We start from the raw sequence: 18131 nt of genomic DNA on the forward strand, positions 1-18131 counted from the left end.
ACATTCAGCATCTGCCACCTTACGGACCATTCCATTATGACAATCCTCCAACTGCCACAATCATGTTCCATTTCTCTCTCTATCCAGGAGCTGCATGGGTGACTGTGAGGTGCCCTCACCAGCTTGTGCATCCCTCTGTGCCAAGTCATGAAACCCTGTTGAGATACCAGTATCTGTGCTGGTGCATGTTACAGAGAAAGGATGAGCTGCTGCATCCTCTGAATCTTCCTCTTTTATCTCTGAGGTCCCTCCTCACAGCTGGGGTATTCAATGGTCCACCTGAGTAGGAAGCAGAAAGGTGGAGGATCATTCCAAACTCATGGAAATTGTGAATACCCAACATAGTGAAATGGCAGCATTAAAATTACAGCTAGATTCTCTCAGATTACATATCCCAAAATATTTTACTTATACCAATCGTCTCATTAATAAACCATCACAACGCTCTAACCAACCCCCAATGCATTAGAACCCTTAATATCACAAATGAAACAAGGGTTGCCTGTATGACTGTACATGTCACCTCTACATTGGGGAGACTGGACGCCTTTTCGCAGAGTGCTTCAGGGAACATCTCCAGGACACCCGCACCAACTAACCCCACCACCCCATGGCCAACATTTCAACTCCCCCTCCCACTCTGCTGAGGATATGGAGGTCCTGGGCCTCCTCCACCACCCGACGCCTGGAGGAAAATGCCTCATCTTCCGCCTCGGAACACTTCAACTCCAGGGCATCAATGTGGACTTCACCAGTTTCCTCATTTCCCCTCCCCCCACCTTACCCAGTTCCAACCTACCAGCTCAGCACCATCCTCATGACTTGTCCTACCTGCTAATCTTCCTTCCCACCTATCCGCTCCACTGTCCTCTCTGACCTATCACCTTCATCCCCACCTATTGTACTCTTTGCTACCTTCTCCACAGCCCCACCCACCTCCCATTTATCTCTCCACCCTGGAGACTCCCTGCCTCATTCCTGATGAAGGGCATTTGCCCAAAACATTGATTTTCCTGCTCCGCGGATGCTGCCTGACCTGCTGTGCTTTTTCAGCACCACTCTAATCTTGGCTCTGATTTCCAGCATCTGCAGTCCTCACTTTTGCCTGTATAATTGTAGTGGCTATCATGGACCCTCCCTTTGAGCCTGTTATCAAACTGGTTCTGTCAGCAGCACAAAATGTGCTCTTGAAAGCTTCACCTTCCCATCACCTTCCTTCAGTCTCACCTTTGTCAATGAGGTGACTCCAATTATAAGAAGCAAGCTCAAGGACTAGCTCCTTTATAGGTGTGAGAATGGCCAGTTCAGCCACTTTGCCTCCTGTCTGGCTCATCTACCTTGGAAACTGTAGGCCTGGTTATCCTGCAATAAAGTGGCATAGTCCGATTATAGAATCATAAGCACAAAACAGACCCTTCGGTCCAAGCAGCCCATGCCAACCATAATCCCAAATTAAACAAGTCCCATCTACTCCTGGCACATATCCCTCCAAACCTTCATGTACTCATCCAAGTGTCTTTTAAATGTTGTAACTGTACTTCCATTGGCCACTTCCTCTAGAAGTTCATTCCACATACAAACCACTGTGTAAAAATATTACTCCCCATGTCTTTTTTTTAACTCTTTCTCCTCTCATCTCAAATATATGCCCCCTAGTCTTGAACTCCCCCAGCCTAGGGAAATGAGATCTGTCATTCACCTTATCTGTATGCCTCTTGATTTTATAAAACATTAAAAGGTCACCTCTCAACACCAGTGAGAAAGGTCCCAGCTTATCTTTATAACTCTACCCTCCATTCCCTACAATATCCTGAATTTCTTGAAGGGGCAGACCCAACTAATTGCAAACATAGTTGTTGGGATGTGCACTGCACTGCAATCCATCCCCCGGCTCTTTACACAGTGAATCAGGGAGTCAAGGAGAGTAGAATTCGGGCTCAAGTTCTGTATCCCTTGTTGGAAAAGAGGAAGGTACAAAAGGTCCTCATGGTAGAAGTTGAGCAGCTGGCAACACAGGACACCCTGGAACATTGAAGTGACTGTGGGAGGACATTCATTCTTATCTTCCCATGGTCAGTCAGTTAAGAAACTAACTCCAGGAGCTGTGCCAAATTAAGGGCAGCATGGGTATCAGCAAGGTTTGAAGTCAACTAAAAGGGCCTACAGCAATTCCAGCTGCCAGCCACATAGTGAGACAGGAGCACTCTGCTAAGGCAGGCAGGGGTCTGTGAGAGTGCCTCATCATGGAGGAACTCTGCAGTATTGTGAAAAAAAAATTAAAGGTCACACAGGAAGAAGGAAGACCCTGTCAACACCATTGACTGTCCCCTAGCTAGTCTATGAATGATCGCTGCGGGGTGAGTCACCTCTGCTGCAATGTGCTACATCCTTCAGAGTTAGGAATATATTGGATAGATTTAAAAAAGGTGGTAAGGAAAAGCCAGGGGACTGTAAACTGGTAAGCCTGACATCAGTGGTGGGCAAACTGTTGGAGGAGATCCTGAAGGACAGGATTTACATGTATTTGGAAAGGCAAGGACTGATTAGGGAAGGTCAACATGGCTTTGAGGATGGGAAATATTTTCTCCTGAACTTGATTGCATTTTTTGAAGAAGTAACAAAGAGGATTGATGAGAGGATGTTCTTTGTTTGTTAAGGCGGAGTGGAGATCGGCCAGTTTACAGCATGAAGTGGATGACAGTAGCAAGGGACGTCTCAGATTTCCATAGAGGTCATTTTGGAAGACTGAAGTACTCTTGCTGGGTTTTGTTTCATGTGCTGCAAGGCAGCATTAACATTTCTAAGCTATAGTGATATGCTGAAGTGTGGTTAACCCCAGGCAAACTGAAGCACTATTCATTAACAGGTGGCAGGCTCAGCTGTACGCAGGTACAATGTTGCGATTATCGCCAAAGAAATGTAGCACAGCTTGCTGAAATTCCACAATAATGCTGGAGATCTCAAATGCTCACACTCTACAACATTAACTCTTGCACTGTTCAGACAACTTACTTCCAAAATAGCTTTCCCAACTGAAACTGAGTGCCTTTCTGTCTCTCAAATCTGTGATTCCATTCATGAAATTAGTTTTGGAAAAATAATCATGGACGTGACAATGTGCGACCTTTCCCCTCTGTTTCAAGGTTATGAGGAGGGGGTGGGGTATGATGTGTATCCTCTCCTTTGAGTTCAGTTATTTCATGAAATGTCTGACAGTAGATTGAAATTACGTGGGAATTACAAAGACTTTATGAAAGAAAAATAAGCTATTGCAGTGTCAATGTTATACACAAGTCTTCCACCCTACTTCACTTCAATAGAACCTTCTATGCATTGTTAAAAATCACACACCAGGTTATAGTCCAACAGGTTTAATTGGAAGCACTAGCTTTCCAATCGCCGCTCCTTCATCAGGTGGTTGTGTGAGCAGTGCTCCGAAAGCTAGTGTGCTTTCAAATAAACCTGTTGGACTATAACCTGGTGTGTGATTTTTAATGCTGCAAATGTGTTGCTGGTCAAAGCACAGCAGGCCAGGCAGCATCTCAGGAATAGAGAATTCGACGTTTCGAGCATAAGCCCTTCATCAGGAATGTTGTACACCCCAGTCCAACACCAGCATCTCCAAATCATGATTCTATTCATTGTTCCTCGTGCTTAGCAAGCTTCTCCTTACATGCATTGACACTAATTGGTTTAATCACCTCATATGGGCACAACATTAGCAAATAGAATTGTATCTGGATAAGTGTGACATGATGCTTTTAAAAAGAGGATTATCAAAGCAAGACGTTCATGATAAACTTTCAAAGTACAGAGGAGCAGAGGGACCTTGGCATACATGTGTGAGGGACAAGTTGATAAGGTAGTGAAGATGGCATATGCGATACTTGCCTTTGTTTGTCAACACATTGAATATAAAAGCAGGGAGGTTATGATGGAATCATATATAACATTTGTTAGGCTATACTTTGGTCATTGTGTGCTGTTCTGAAAGCTACACTGCAGGAAGGATGTGATTGCATCACAGACAGTGCTGAAGAGGTTCACCAGGATGTTCCCTGGTCTGAAACATTTCAGCTATGAAGAGAGACTAGACAGGCTGGGTTGTTTTCCTTAGAGCAGAGGTGAATGAAGGCACATCTGATTGAGGCAAACAAAGTTATGTGGGGCATAGATGGGGTGGATAGGAAGAAATGTTTCTCTTAGTCAATAACCAGGGGCCATAGATTTAACATAAAGAGCAGATGGTTTAGAGGGAATTTATGGAAGAATTTTTCTGGAACTCACTGCCTGAGAGGGTGTTAGATGTGGGAACCATCACAGCATTAAAGAAGTACTTAAATGAATATGTGAAATGCCACAGCACACAAAGCTTTGGACCAAGTGCTGAAAAATGGGACTAGAGTAGATAGCTGCTACAGTCTGAAGGGCCTTGTTCTATGCTGTAAACATCTATGATCCAATGGTAGCAAGTAGCATTCTTTGGGTAAATATGTTCTTCCTGAATTCCTATTGGATTTATTAGCGACTATATTAACTTCATAAGTCATAGAATCATAGAATCCCTGCAGTGCAGAAAGAGGCCATATGGACCATCAAGTCTATACCAACCCTTTGACAAACATGCCATCCAAACCCATGGGGTTTTTCCCAATGCAAACTCATCTAACCTGCACATCCTTGAACACTGCAGTGCAATTTTTAGCACTGCCAATCCACCTAACCTGCCCATCTTTAGTTCTGTTCAAGTGGAAATATGATGAAACTAATAGATAATCTGAGCTCACATGCCAGCAGTAGTACAAGATACAGTCCAGGCTGGCTCATTGGCTCCTTGTGGTAAGGGTGTGGACACCCAGGAACTCATGACCCAATGGACAGTTCAGCAGACAGAAGATCTTTGCATATACAGCCTTCATTCATGTAGCCAATTCAGACATTGTCGGACAATGTCAACAATGAGTGTGTGTGGATGAAATTAACAAACTTCAGACCCTTTGACTTGATGACTTGGTCCTGTCAAGAGATGCCAAGGATAAGCTTCAGACAGTGAAGGTAGAGATTGTTCAGCCATTTCTCCTGCCTAGCATATGTTTTGCTGAGGCAGAACATACGACGTATGTTTTTATGTATGTCGTAAATTTTCAGATTGGTCTTCTCAGTCAGCTGCAGTTTTGGTAATGCATGTGTTGATTTCAGCATCATATGATAGATTGCTGGTGATGTAGAGGTTAGGTACAAGAGGCTATCAACAGGCTCCAGAATCACATTGTCAGTGTTGACAGATGTTGGTTTGGCAACATCCTGGACCACGACATTTATCTTCCCAATGCTGATGGTCAACTAAACTCTTTACAGGCACATGTAAGTCTGTCTATCTGCTGCTGAAGGTGTATTGAGCAACTGTCTGATGAGGACTTGTGCAACTTTGTCTTGGAAGGTTGGACAAAATTTTCTCAGTTCTAATGTTTAAGTGGACCCTCTGTAGCTGAACTGAAGGTATGTTATAGCAGCAAAGAAAAAGATAAATCTAAGATGTTTGTATTAGAACATAATTCTCTTTGACCCCATATGGAAATCTCAAAGGGATCTGATATTGCCTCAATATAACTGACCTCAATTATTGTGTTGTCAAGGAAAGGCAAAATTGCATTGATGAGCTTTTAATGGGCAGCAAAGTTTCTCCAACAGCTTAAAGAGACTGTCTCTGTCACATTCTGGATTAGTGGTGCTGGAAGAGCACAGCAGTTCAGGCAGCATCCGAGGAGCAGTAATCCAGAGATTTTACTGCTCCTCAGATGCTGCCCGAACTGCTGTGCTCTTCCAGCACCACTAATCCAGAATCTGGTTTCCAGCATCTGCAGTCATTGTTTTTACCCTGTCTCTGTCACATGATTGAATGGTTTGGTAAGATTGATGAAGGCAATATTGTCAGGAACACATAGCCTTTAATGAAGATGATAAGAAAAAAAGCTGGAAGAGATGGAAGTAGTTGGGCAATTCCTGTGCTGAAGAGGATATACCATGTGATTTCTTGGAACAAGTTGAAAAAATAACCTGTTGTGGTTCACCTATTGTTTACAAAATGTCAGGTCATTTCGTGGAGTGAAGACAAACCAAGCTTTTAAGAGTGAATAGATTTGGTTTTTATGGCTTTAATTACTGATCATGCTGGTTGAAAGAAGTCCTGTGCTGAAGGTTGCCTAGCAACAGCCTTTAGATTGGAGTCAATGTTTTTTACTATACAGAGCTGTGTTAATTGAAGAAAGTCTTCTAAGCTGGAAGGCAAAGCGCTATATCTTCTAAAAAATTACAAAAAAAACCCCAAAGCAGAACCAGCTGCAATGATCTTTTTCTCTCCATCTCTCAGCAGAAATATTGTAGAGACCTAATAAATTTAAATAGTCGGATTTCTAACTGAGTCTCATTTGGATTCAAATCTGATTTGAAAATCTCGTCAATTCTTTAGCTGCCAGCATTTCGATGTCGTCAACAGGAAATCAAATGGACTGTGAGAAGTCTTCCTATTTTTAACTTCTAGGTTTGGACTCTTGGTCCACCGTGGTATTTTGTCCTTTTTTGTTTTATTTTAAATCTGTATCATCTCTGCAAAATTGTATTATCTTGTTTGCCATGTGTGTGTTTAGGATTGAGCGGATATCGTTCAATTCTACACAGTAGCTTAGTTGTTAAGCAGTTTTACCATCTATTGTAAGATTTCTTTTTCTAATAAACAAGTTATTTTTTGAGTTAATTGCAGAAAGTCAGCAGGTATGTCTTTTTCTCTGGACGGTAGTGCAAAAGAGAAACAACTGTCCACTTAGGTGAAGACATAAAAGATTTACGGTTTTGGTATGTTTTGTGAAGCAGCTGGCCTTGTTACCAGCGCTTGCCTCCTATTAGAATTGTAACAATATATTGTGGTCTCCTTTGTTTATGGCATTACATGTGCAGTTGCCAGACTAAGAAGATCATATCAATTGTAGATTGTCCTGGCCTGAAACCATACAGGGATTCAGATTAAATGCATTCTGCCAGGATCTGCAGGTATATAAGGGCAGTATAAGCAAGTACAATTTCCTCAATGCTGGGTAGAAAGTTGTCTTAATAATCATTGCAGTCACAGTAGTCATTCTTGTTCTTGCATTGGGTCACACTCTTTGCATCATACATATCCTGAGGTACAGGCCTCTCTCTTTGGCAGAGGTAAAGGTAATTATGCAAAGGCTGGTTTCCCTCGTTTGATAAGATCAAGTGGTGTAGCATCAGCACCTGGAACTTTGCATATGGCAAGTGAGTCAGGAGCTTTGCTAAAATCCTACACCATGGGTTCAATATCAAAGACTGAAAGCAGGATCCCTGTGGTGTCTAGTGTATGCTCGATGAGAGTACTCTCCTTCAAGTACAATTCAAGGTAATGTCAGAGGGTCATTTAGAATGCTATATCAATTTTCAGCTTTTAAATTCCATGCCAATCATTAATGTTCTGCACGTTTTACAGATCAGCTGCAAGACACCTATCAATCCCATACACATGGTCCTGATATTCCAGTTTGCCAATTGAGGAGTTGGCCTCTCTTTTACAAGTTTCAGTTGTTTGCCTGTGTTCCATCCAATTGCAGAACAGATACTCAAAGCTCCAAGCACCAACTGAAGCAGGTGGTCCGTGGTATTTCAGCACCTTACCTGTTGGGGAAGCCAAACCTGAGGTGGATGCTGGATGACACCATAGTCCCTCAGCCACAGTACTTATCCCCTATGTCAAATGGGTTGAGCTTATTACCGTAACTGTGTCTTCTATATTGTGTTAACACTCAACAATGAAACTCAGGCACCCTTTTCAGGATGCAAAATTTATGCAGATTCTAGGATGACTATTATTTACAAGTCCCCCACTCAATGTCCGTTTCTGAGTCCAAAGGAATCGAAAGCCTACATTTGATAGCCCTGTTTTGTAGGAGTTACTGGAAAGGGACATGCCTGTGTTTTGAGGCTTGGTTGGAGTTTGTGTTACGATTAGTTCCAGGCTCGGCTCACCACTTTATTACAGATTCAAATGGGACACATAAAGGAGGGACAAACTGATTCATTAATCACTCAACCCTTCAGTTGGTCACAATAAGGTTAATTTAAGAATAATCCTTTCCCATTTGGAAATCTTTCTCTGAGGCAAATGAATTGATGTTTTAAGAGGAGCCAATATAACCAGGCTTTCTTGCATAACTAATGAACTCACTCTTTTGTTTATCAAATATAAGAAATAATAACAACTCACATATGGACAGATTAGAAATGAGAGCTGAATCCAAAAAGAGATAAATGTTAAATTAATCTTTGAGATCTATGAAGAATTGTTCATGAGATGTTGTAGCTTTAACGTTGAGTGGTAATGGTCGCACTAACACTGAAATGTGAGTAGTTGGTTTTCAGGTACATGACTTTGTAGGACAGCTGAAAGGCTTTTGACTATGGTTTTGCTGCTTTACAGCTTGTACCATAGACAGACAGATTTCCTTTCTTTTTACTTACAGTGTGGGGACGACTAGAGGTTTTCTTACTTGTGACCCTCTCAACATGTACCTTCATCCACCAGTAAACACAAATACTATTTGAAACTGGCTTTAACCTCTGTAGTTTCTCACCCAAATCACTCTCTTTTCTCCTATCATGTTCACCATCAGAGACAACTCTTTTTGAGGTCCATCACTTTGAAGTTTTCTGGACATCCAAAGGATATGACATTTGAGGGACTTCCTTTAGGCAAAAAGTTATCAACACAGATTTTCTGGACTGTCACTGATGTTTATTGCACAGAATTTTATATATGCGGTCATTTTTTTGCCTTAGATCCTGTCATGATTGGAACGAGGTTGGCCAGGTGGATGTCAGTGAGTAGGAGTTCCCTGATTGGGCTATTAACCTGGGCCAATCAGGGAGTCCTGGCTGACAGATACAAACAGGAATCTCAAACAGTAGGGTTTGGGGCCTAGCTTTGCTGCTCCTCTCCCTTGTAAAATTGCTGTCTCTTTTACAGCTGTAAATGTTGTTGTTTTGTAAACAGTTTTGCAATTTGTTTAATAAAATATAAAAACAAACAGGAATCTCAGGGATTCTCCTCAGTCTAGGGACTGTCTCTGAGCTAGCTAGTCAGAGTCCATGTACTCTACACATGTAAATAAAGGGTGACTTCATGATGGGATATCTCCCTCCGTGGAGTTATTTCAGATGCTCTTTTTCCAACAAACGTGTTGTAATTAAAAGTTCAAAGTGTCTTTAGGCCTTTTGGGGTTATGATCTGTTTTCATGGTACCTGCTCCAGGAAGGTGAAGAAACTAAAATGTTTTTGGGTGCAGAGGGACAGAAACAATCCCCTTTATCAAGGAGCACAATTAGATTGCTCTTTGAATGAAAGGAAATACCAATCACATATCCTCCATCACCCCAGGCTAGCCAACTTTTCTGAATTTACCATTGAAGGACATGCAAAGTTCTGAGGAGTAGCAATTACTGCTCTGTGAGATTAATCTCCCAGTGTAATTTCAGAAGAGACTGGCTCCTCAGCAGAGTTTGTGGCTATTCAGCCCACAGACCACATATATGATGAATGTTTGGGACAATGTTTGCACAAAACGTTTTGAAAATAATATTTAGTTGAAACAGCACTCATTAGAAATGAGATTTGTCTGTATTTCTCTTGTTTGAAAACGGTTCCATTTGCCAACTGAAAGTATTTGTGCTGATACTGGGTAACAGAATAAGATGCACTTTGGAAGATCAGTAAAGGCATTCAAATTTTCTGTGATAGAAAACATGTGCTTTTTAATCAGTTGTTGCTAAGACATCAGGTTTTCATTTAGATTATCAAGAACGTTTGCTTCAGTGTTTGGTCATGGTAATTAATGTCTGCAATGCAGAGTCATGACTAATCACTGAATTACTTCCAGCCCATGGCTTTTTTTAAAACTACTTAATGAATCACAGCACTAACACACCAGCTGCACTTTCATAGTCTTATACAGCGACTCCTTTGATTTCTGTGTGAGCTCCCTATCATTCAGCAATGTCTGATACTGTTAGTTGGCAATTGCAACAAACAAAATCTCAAATAACAAGCATTCTTCAAAGTTTTATTAGTCATTACTGGCATGTTGAGCTTGACTTCCTTCTGCCATTTATTTGAGATCGGAGAAATGGTGATAAACTAGAAGAAATACAGCCTGCCTCCAATGGTTACCAAACTTTTAATTCCGTCTTCCTCAATAATATAATTCTAAATTCTGGACTTAGAACCTTGTTTGCTCTAAACTGCTTTCCAAGAAGAAGTGGCATCCAACTGTGGGTTCATGTGTCTCTATTTCCCACCACTGTTCCTCACTTTCACCCTCCCCTTTAGTGTTTAAGGTTAGAGTTAGGATCAAATTGCAAGAGAGATAAGTGCAATAATTATTTCCCTCCAGCCCTGTTTGGTGCTGTGATGCAGAAATGTGAGCATCACTACACGTCGCTCTCGAATAGGCTGCAGGGGGGATTGAGACTGTCGCACATTTCCTTCTGGAATGTGCTTTTGCAAAGGAAGTCTGGAGAAAAATGCAATGTTTTTTGTCGAGGTTCATACCAAATAGCTCCATCATGTAGGTCTCTGTGCTCTACGGGTTTGATCCCTGACAGACACACTGAGACAAGCGTCAACTCTGCCAGGAGGACCTTCAACTCGGTGGAAGACCCTCTTTGGTCTGCGTGAAATTTGTTGGTCTTCCAGAACAAGGAGTTGATCTCAACTGAGTGTTGCAGACTGGCACATTCCAAGGTCCAGGACTGCGTGCTGAGTGACACACTAAAGCTTGGGGCAGCTGCTGCCAGGGCACAGTGGGGAAAGACCACTGACTTGAGGTTTTCCTACTAAAGTCAAATGGGGATCTGTTCCAGTTATCAGACTCTCCTAGTGCCTCAATACATGTAAATATAATCTAATATATGTAAGAGAAGTCTTTGGTTTGTTTAGATAGATTCAAACTCCAATGTTTGTTTGTTTCCTTGATAAGCTTCTGCACAGAACTGACCTGCATTTGTGACTATGTATATATACAAAGATTTTTTTGAATAAAGTAGGTTTTGGAAATAAAAATAAAGCACGGATGTGAAGTTGGTGGATGAGGTGCCAAACAAGTGGGTTATTTTATCTTTGATGATGTTAAATGTTGTTGGAGTGTATTCATCCAGGGAATTGGGGAGTAATCTATTAAACCATGAACTTAAACCATGTAGATGGCAGATGGGCTTTGGAGGGTTAGTTACTCACCACAGAATTGCTATCCTCTGACCACGCACTTGTAGCCACACTACTTAGATGGTTGGTCCAGCTCAGTTTCTGATCCATTATGACCTATGGAAAGTTGACACTGGAGGCTTCAGTGATGGTAATGCCACTAAATATTAAAGAGAGTTAGTTAGATCCTCTCTTGTCAGAAATGGTCATTGTCTGGCACTTGTGTGTGGCACCAATGTGATTTGCCACTAATTAGCCCAAACCTGAATGTTGTCCAGGTCTTACTGCACGTGAGTGTGGACTGCTGGAGAGTTATAATTTGCACTGAACACTGTGTAATTAACAATAAACATCACTTCTGACTTTATAATGGAGCGAAATTCAGGCATTACCCCAAGAAGCTCCTGCAGTGATAGCCTGGGACAGAGAGAATTAGCATTGACAATCTCAATCATCCTCCTTTGTGCTAAATATGATTCCAACCAATGGAAATTTCTATCCTTGATTCCCACTACTTTCAATTTTTCCAGGAGTTGTTGACCAATCATAGAGGCAGTGACTCAGCAGTGCTACCAGGAGCATGGCCTTTGCTGGGGCTGCACCAGGAAAAAGGACATGAAAGAATAACACCCCTCTCGATCAAATAAGTGGAACCTGGGTATATCAAGACCTGGTGAGGAGGGCGGGGCACTTTATGAGAGCAGATGGCATTGTTTCTGAGATGAGTGGAGACTTCTAGGGGTAGGGGTGTGGATGCTTCTGAGAGCCAAGGACTGTCCAAAGAAGGAAGCTTGCTCATGTTATCCCCCTGTACAAGAAGGGTAGTAGGGATACTCCAGGTAACTACTGACCAGTGAGCCTGATGTCGGTGTGGGAAAATTGCTGGAGAGGATACTGAAGGACAGGATCTATTTATATTTAGAAAAGAATGGGCTTATCAGTGAGAGGCAACATGGTTTGTGTGGGGGAGATCGTGCCTTACCAACTTAATAGAGTTCTTCGAGAAAGTGACCAAGTTGATAGATGAAGGTAGAGCCGTTGATGTCATATACATGGACTTTAGTAAGGTGTTTGATAAGGTTCCCCATGGGAGATTAATGGAGAAGGTGAAGTCACATGGTGTGCTGGGTGTTCTAGCTAGGTGGACAAAGAACTGGTTGAGCAACAGGAGACAGAGAGTAGTAGTTGAAGAGAGTTTCTTGAAATGGAGAAAGGTGACCAGTGGTGCTCCGCAGGGGTCAGTGTTGGGGCCACTGTTGTTTATAATATACATAAATGATCTGGAAGAGGGCACTGTTGGTATGATCAGCAAGTTTGCAGATGACACAAAGATTGGTGGAGTAGCAGAAAGCGTAAGGGACTGTCAAAGATTACAGGAGGATATAGACAGACTGGAGAGTTGGGCAGAAAAGTGACAGATGGATTTCAATCCAGACAAATGTGAGGTGATGCATTTAGACAAGACTAATTCTAGAGCGAATTATAAAATGAACGGAAGAGCCTTGGGAAAAGTTGATGGGCAGAGAGGTCTGGGAGCGCAGGTCCATTGTACCCTGCAGGTTGCTGCACAGTGGATAGAGTGGTCAAGAAGACATATAGTATGCTTGCCTTCATTGGACAGGGTATTGAGTAAAAGAGCTGGCAAGTCATGTTAAAATTGTAAAGTCTGTTGGTTCAGCCACATTTGGAATACTGTGAACGGTTCTGGTCGCCACATTACCAAAAGGATGTGGACACTTTGGAAAGGGTGCAGAGAAAGTTTACGAGGATGTTGCCTGGTATGGAAATGTTAGCTATGAAGCCAAGTTGAGTAGGTTAGGTTGAGAGGGGACCTGACTGAGGTTTACAAAATCATGAAGGGTATAGACAGGGTGGATAGAGACAAGCTTTTTCCCAGGGTGAAATATTCCATAACGAGAGGTCATGTTTTCAAGGTGAGACGTGGAAAGTTTAAGGGGGATACACGCAGCAAGTACTTCACACAGAGGGTGGTGGACATCTGGAACGCGTTGCCAGCAGAGGTGGTAGAGGCAGGCATGGTAGATTCACTTAAGATGTATCTGGACAGATGCATGAGTAGGTGGGGAGCAGAGGGATACCGATGCTTAGGAATTGACCGACAGGTTTATACAGTACATTTGGATCGGCTCAGGCTTGGAGGGCTGAACGGCCTGTTCCTGGGCTGTAAATTTTCTTTGTTCTAAGAAAGTATCCCCATCGGCCATGCAGCCTGATGAGTTTTCCCTAGTAGTATAGAGTCCACTTACCATGAGTAAAATGGCAACAGCAACAGGATGAGGTCCTTAATTGATCACTTAAGTGGCTCAATTTTCCTTTAAGTAGGGGAAAAATTCTCATGACAATGAGAAATGTCTGGTACTCCCACTTTCTTTCATTGCTATATGGACCGCACCCCATCCAAGCCGAGAGGGCTGGAGAAATTCCTGTAAGGAATTCCTTCAAACTCACCTCGTTGATCATGCTTTTTGATCAACTGCCCAGAGGTTTCCTCAGTGTCAAACCTTGTTTGAAAATGCTCCAGAGAAGCATCTTGGGTATCTTAGTATGTTAAAGATGCTATAAATTGTTGTAGTATTGCAAATATCTCTACATAGAGTCATCCAGCACCGAAACAGACCCTTCAATCCATCTCATCCATGTCGACCTAGCTTCCCAAATTAAACTAGTCCCATTTGCCTGCATTTGGTCCATATTCCTCTAAACCTTTCCTGTTCATATACCTGTACAAATGTCTTTTAATGTTGTAACTGTAGTTGCATCTACCACTTCCACTGGAAGTTCATTCCACACACAAACCACCCTTTGTGTGAAACAGTTGTCCCTCGGTTCCCTTTTAAATCTTTCGCCAGTGACCTTAAAATTGTGCCCTTTAGTTTTGAACTCCCTCACATACAACATCCAGCATGCCTTACTGTCATTGTCAACACACCCACAAAAACGTGTAAAATCATGCATCGACCAGGATTTAATGCAGAGGTGGTGACCCCTTTCAGTAACTGGTAATTCAGGATCATCCTGTCTCTGCTGTCCTGGGGAGCCCTCACACTGTTGGTCATGAGGTCATGGCATCCACATCCTGAGGCAGCATGACCTGCCTCTAAGAGCTGCCAGTCAATCAGAGGGCTGACAGCTCTTTGGTGCCAGCTGTGCAACAAGGAACCATGCACACAGCCGGGGCTGCAGATAAAATGTGTGCTGGGCAGAGCTGGAGGCTGCAGGTTAAGGGAAATCAGGTAAGCTTTTTTGGGCAGGGCCTGGCAAGGAGGAGGAGGGTTGACCAATTTGCCACAGGGATTCTTTCAAACCGGAGTGGCTCTTTGCAGCTGGATGGGGTCCTGTGAGTGTTCCAAGTGGACAGGACCCCATTGTCCATCCCTGCTCCCCACCAAAGGCTGAAGTCAGGCTGAAGCAATCCATCATCAAATCTTCGAGCTATAACAGGCCGACTCCGGTTTGGTCCCAACACCCTGTCCAAATGGAAAGCTAGGACCACATCAAGATCATTAGATAATTTTATTATCCCGCACAATCCCTCTTGGCAATGCCCTATGAGGTCATCAATCACAATGGGAGAATGTAAGTTCTAAAGGCTCAGTGACTTCACAATGGAGCATGTATCAAACCTACAGTGTTGGTGAGATATAACATCGGCAGTGGGAAGACACCCTTAACTTGCTAATAATTGACAAGGTCCGAATGCAGGCAGATGATTTATAAGATACTCCTATAAGTGAAGTATCAGTGGAAGTTGGTACGTGGCCCCTCCCCCAACTCTCACCACCTGTACCCACCACCACTTCCCCCCCATCCCAATGTTCATCAGTTATAACTCCACATCTCCATCAGCTGTAGCCCTGGCGTGGGTGATAAAAAATCCAGCCATTTCGTCTAATGTTTGTAAGTAGAACATTTATGAAAAGTTAGCTCGGCCCTGAAAAAGAAAAGCTTACCTGCAAGAGAAAATCAAACAGAGCTAACTTGCCCCATTCGGAGTGTTTCACACCCAGGCAGGGCACTGTGTGATTCTCAGGAGCTTTACTGATGCCACAGTGTTGCCGCAGCACTGCCTGGTATTGAAACCAACTCAACTCGAATGAATTCTGGTCGTTATTGGGATCATTCAGATGGTGAATGTCTGTATCCCACCAAACAACTGGCCTAGCCATTCCATCTGTGAACTTGTACGGGAGCAATGCATCATTAAATCTTCGAGCTACAACAGGCAGGCTCCGGTTTAGACCCAACACCCTGTCCAAATGGAAAGCTAGAACTTCATCAAGGTCACTAGATCGTTTTATTATCCCACACAATCCCTTTTGACAATGCCCTGTAAGGTCATCAATCACAACAGGAGAATGTAAGCTCAGACCTATTTTGATGACTTGCCCATGAGCTGGTATCCGTGCTTTTGCTACCACTGACCCATGAGCCAAAAGTTTCATCTTTTCAATATCATTTGAGTCAAACCAGGGTGGAGGATCCTGAAATGTAATGTGATCTTCCACCTCTAAAACTGGATGGCTGGTTTCAACACTGTTACAGATCTTAGATTCAATTATCCTCTTGCTCACTTGTGATGTACTCCGTTGCTCAGATTTCCCATAATTTCTCGAAGATAAATCCAGGTACTTTATCCTTTCGGTGATAATGGGCAGTCCTTTCCCAATTCCCTTGTATTCATTGCCTTTAACCATTTGAACGAGTATTCTGCTCTGATTTGATGGAGTTTTAAATAGAGGTAAAACTCGTTGTTTAGATTTGCTCTGAATGTCGAGTTTGCACTGAGTCTGCAGAAACTTTATTCCTCTTTTATCTATTGAGTAATTCAAAATTGAACCTATTACAGGCAGGGTTGTTGTGTTCTTACTTGAGTTAGGGACTTGTGAAATGGCCTTGTCCACTGAGGATTGATAACAGATTGGGTTAATCCATGGACGTCCTGGAATCAGAGACGGCTCAGCATCCTTGATTTCCTGTATCTGGCTATTTAGTGTTCGCAGTGATATGATCTTTCTATTTTTGTATCTTTTCTGTGGAAGTTTGTTTCGATGTTCTGACATGTTGAATGCCTTCTTCATTTCTCTATAGCTGTACCACTCTTTAAGTGGCTCCAGATAGCTATGTGGCTTAACATTTGAATGCCATCTCTTTAGATGACTGTTTTCCATTGGTAGTAATTTCTCATCTCTGTGGAAGTTATTTGTTTGCTTGGGGAAGATGCCAATGTTTTTCGACAGTCTTCTTTGCTGAGTAAGTTTTCCGTGTAGCCGGCTGGGTGCTTGGTAATTAAGGTCAGATATTTTGTTGGCAAAATGGAGAGATGGGTAAGTATTTATTACCACCATAGATAGGGCAGTGAAAAAACAGCAGACAACCACAGGTTTCTTCCTTAATGTCCTCTTCAATGATAGTCTGGGTGCCTGAAAGGAAGTGGAAAATAAAACAACAGTTCTACAGAGTTGGACCACTGATGTATTGCTTCATAACAAAAATATAAAAGCTCATTACCCACAAGCTACTGGAAAGGGTTGATGGAAAATGCATTGAATGTTTGTTAGATTTACAGAATCCTTCAGTGAAAACAGTGGAGATGGTTTTCATCAATGAAGCAGTAAAGAAATTGAGCATTTACAGTATGTAGAATTGACAGGCAGAAACGGGCCAGTTGGCTCAAGTTATCTGTGTCAGTGTTTATGCTCAATGAATCTCCTCCAACCCATCTTTAGCTCATTCCGTCAACATATCTTTCTTTCTCCTTTTAAATAGATCTATACTATCTGCCACCTCCACTCCAATTCTATAATCTGACTACAATAGTTTCATCTCTATTGAACCTGCATTGATTTTGGCCTAATTTATCAATATAATAGTTGAACACTGTTGTCTTTTAAAATACACTGTTTTGAGTAGTTCAGGAAACTCCTCATGATGGCAAGCAATACTCAACTGCTCAATAGTTAAGCCCATTAACGGTGATCTGTAAATAGGTTTCAGAATCAATTACTTCCCGAGGAAATAACACTTCAGAAACAATGTCAGGTGTGTTCTTTGAAGTAGTTCTGTGGACAAAAATGCTAAGCGTCAACTGAAAGTTCTATGCTGCAGAATTTGTCAGACCAGGAATCAATGTAAGCTGTCAAAGCAAATAAATATTGGGTGAACAGGACCTGATGGAGAATAGGATAAAGGCAGCTGAGTTTTGAAGGAGCTGGAACTTATGTTGGACAGATTTGGAGATGCCGGTGTTGGACTGGGGTGTACCAAGTTAAAAATCACACAACACCAGGTTATAGTCCAACAGGTATAATTGGAAGCACACTAGCTTTCGGAGCGACGCTCCTTCATCTGAAAGGCTTAACAGACCATCACTTTTTCAATGTATAATTTCAGTTACATCACACTGTAAATTTTTGCTATAAATGCTGTGTTACAATCGAGCCCTCCACTATCACCTGATGAAGGAGTGTCGCTCCAAAAGCTAGTGTGCTTCCAATTAAACCTGTTGGACTCTAACCTGGTGTTGTGTGATTTTTAACTATGTTGGACAGAGGTTGGGAAGCTTAGAGCTGATGAAGGCATGGATGAGGGTTGTGATAGCAGATAAGCTGAGGGAGAGTTTAACGTGGTGTTGCAGAGGGGCTTGATGTCATGGGGATAAATGTAGGTATTCTTTGTGATAAATTGAATAAAAGGATTGCAATACTCAGCCTAGGATAAATAAGACTCCAAGACTGCAAACGGTCTGATTCAGTTTGAGACGGTGGTTGAGGGAAAGGGATAAAATCGACAGAAAGGGTTTGGAGTTTGAAGGAAGAACAGACATATGACTTCATTATTCCCAAAG

General features: G+C 42.3%; 1 protein-coding gene across 1 annotated transcript in view; it reads right to left on the bottom strand.

Annotated features, from left to right (window-relative positions):
- The window catches only part of gask1a (golgi associated kinase 1A), a 51343-nt gene that overhangs the window by 15953 nt on the left and 17259 nt on the right, over positions 1-18131 (bottom strand). The window contains exon 2 of the mRNA XM_060824005.1: positions 15238-16707. Coding sequence (XP_060679988.1) covers positions 15238-16707 — 1470 coding nt within the window. The remainder of the gene's footprint in view (positions 1-15237; positions 16708-18131) is intronic.

Source organism: Hemiscyllium ocellatum, chromosome 4 (genome assembly GCF_020745735.1).
Source record: "Hemiscyllium ocellatum isolate sHemOce1 chromosome 4, sHemOce1.pat.X.cur, whole genome shotgun sequence".
Lineage (NCBI taxonomy): Eukaryota > Metazoa > Chordata > Chondrichthyes > Orectolobiformes > Hemiscylliidae > Hemiscyllium > Hemiscyllium ocellatum.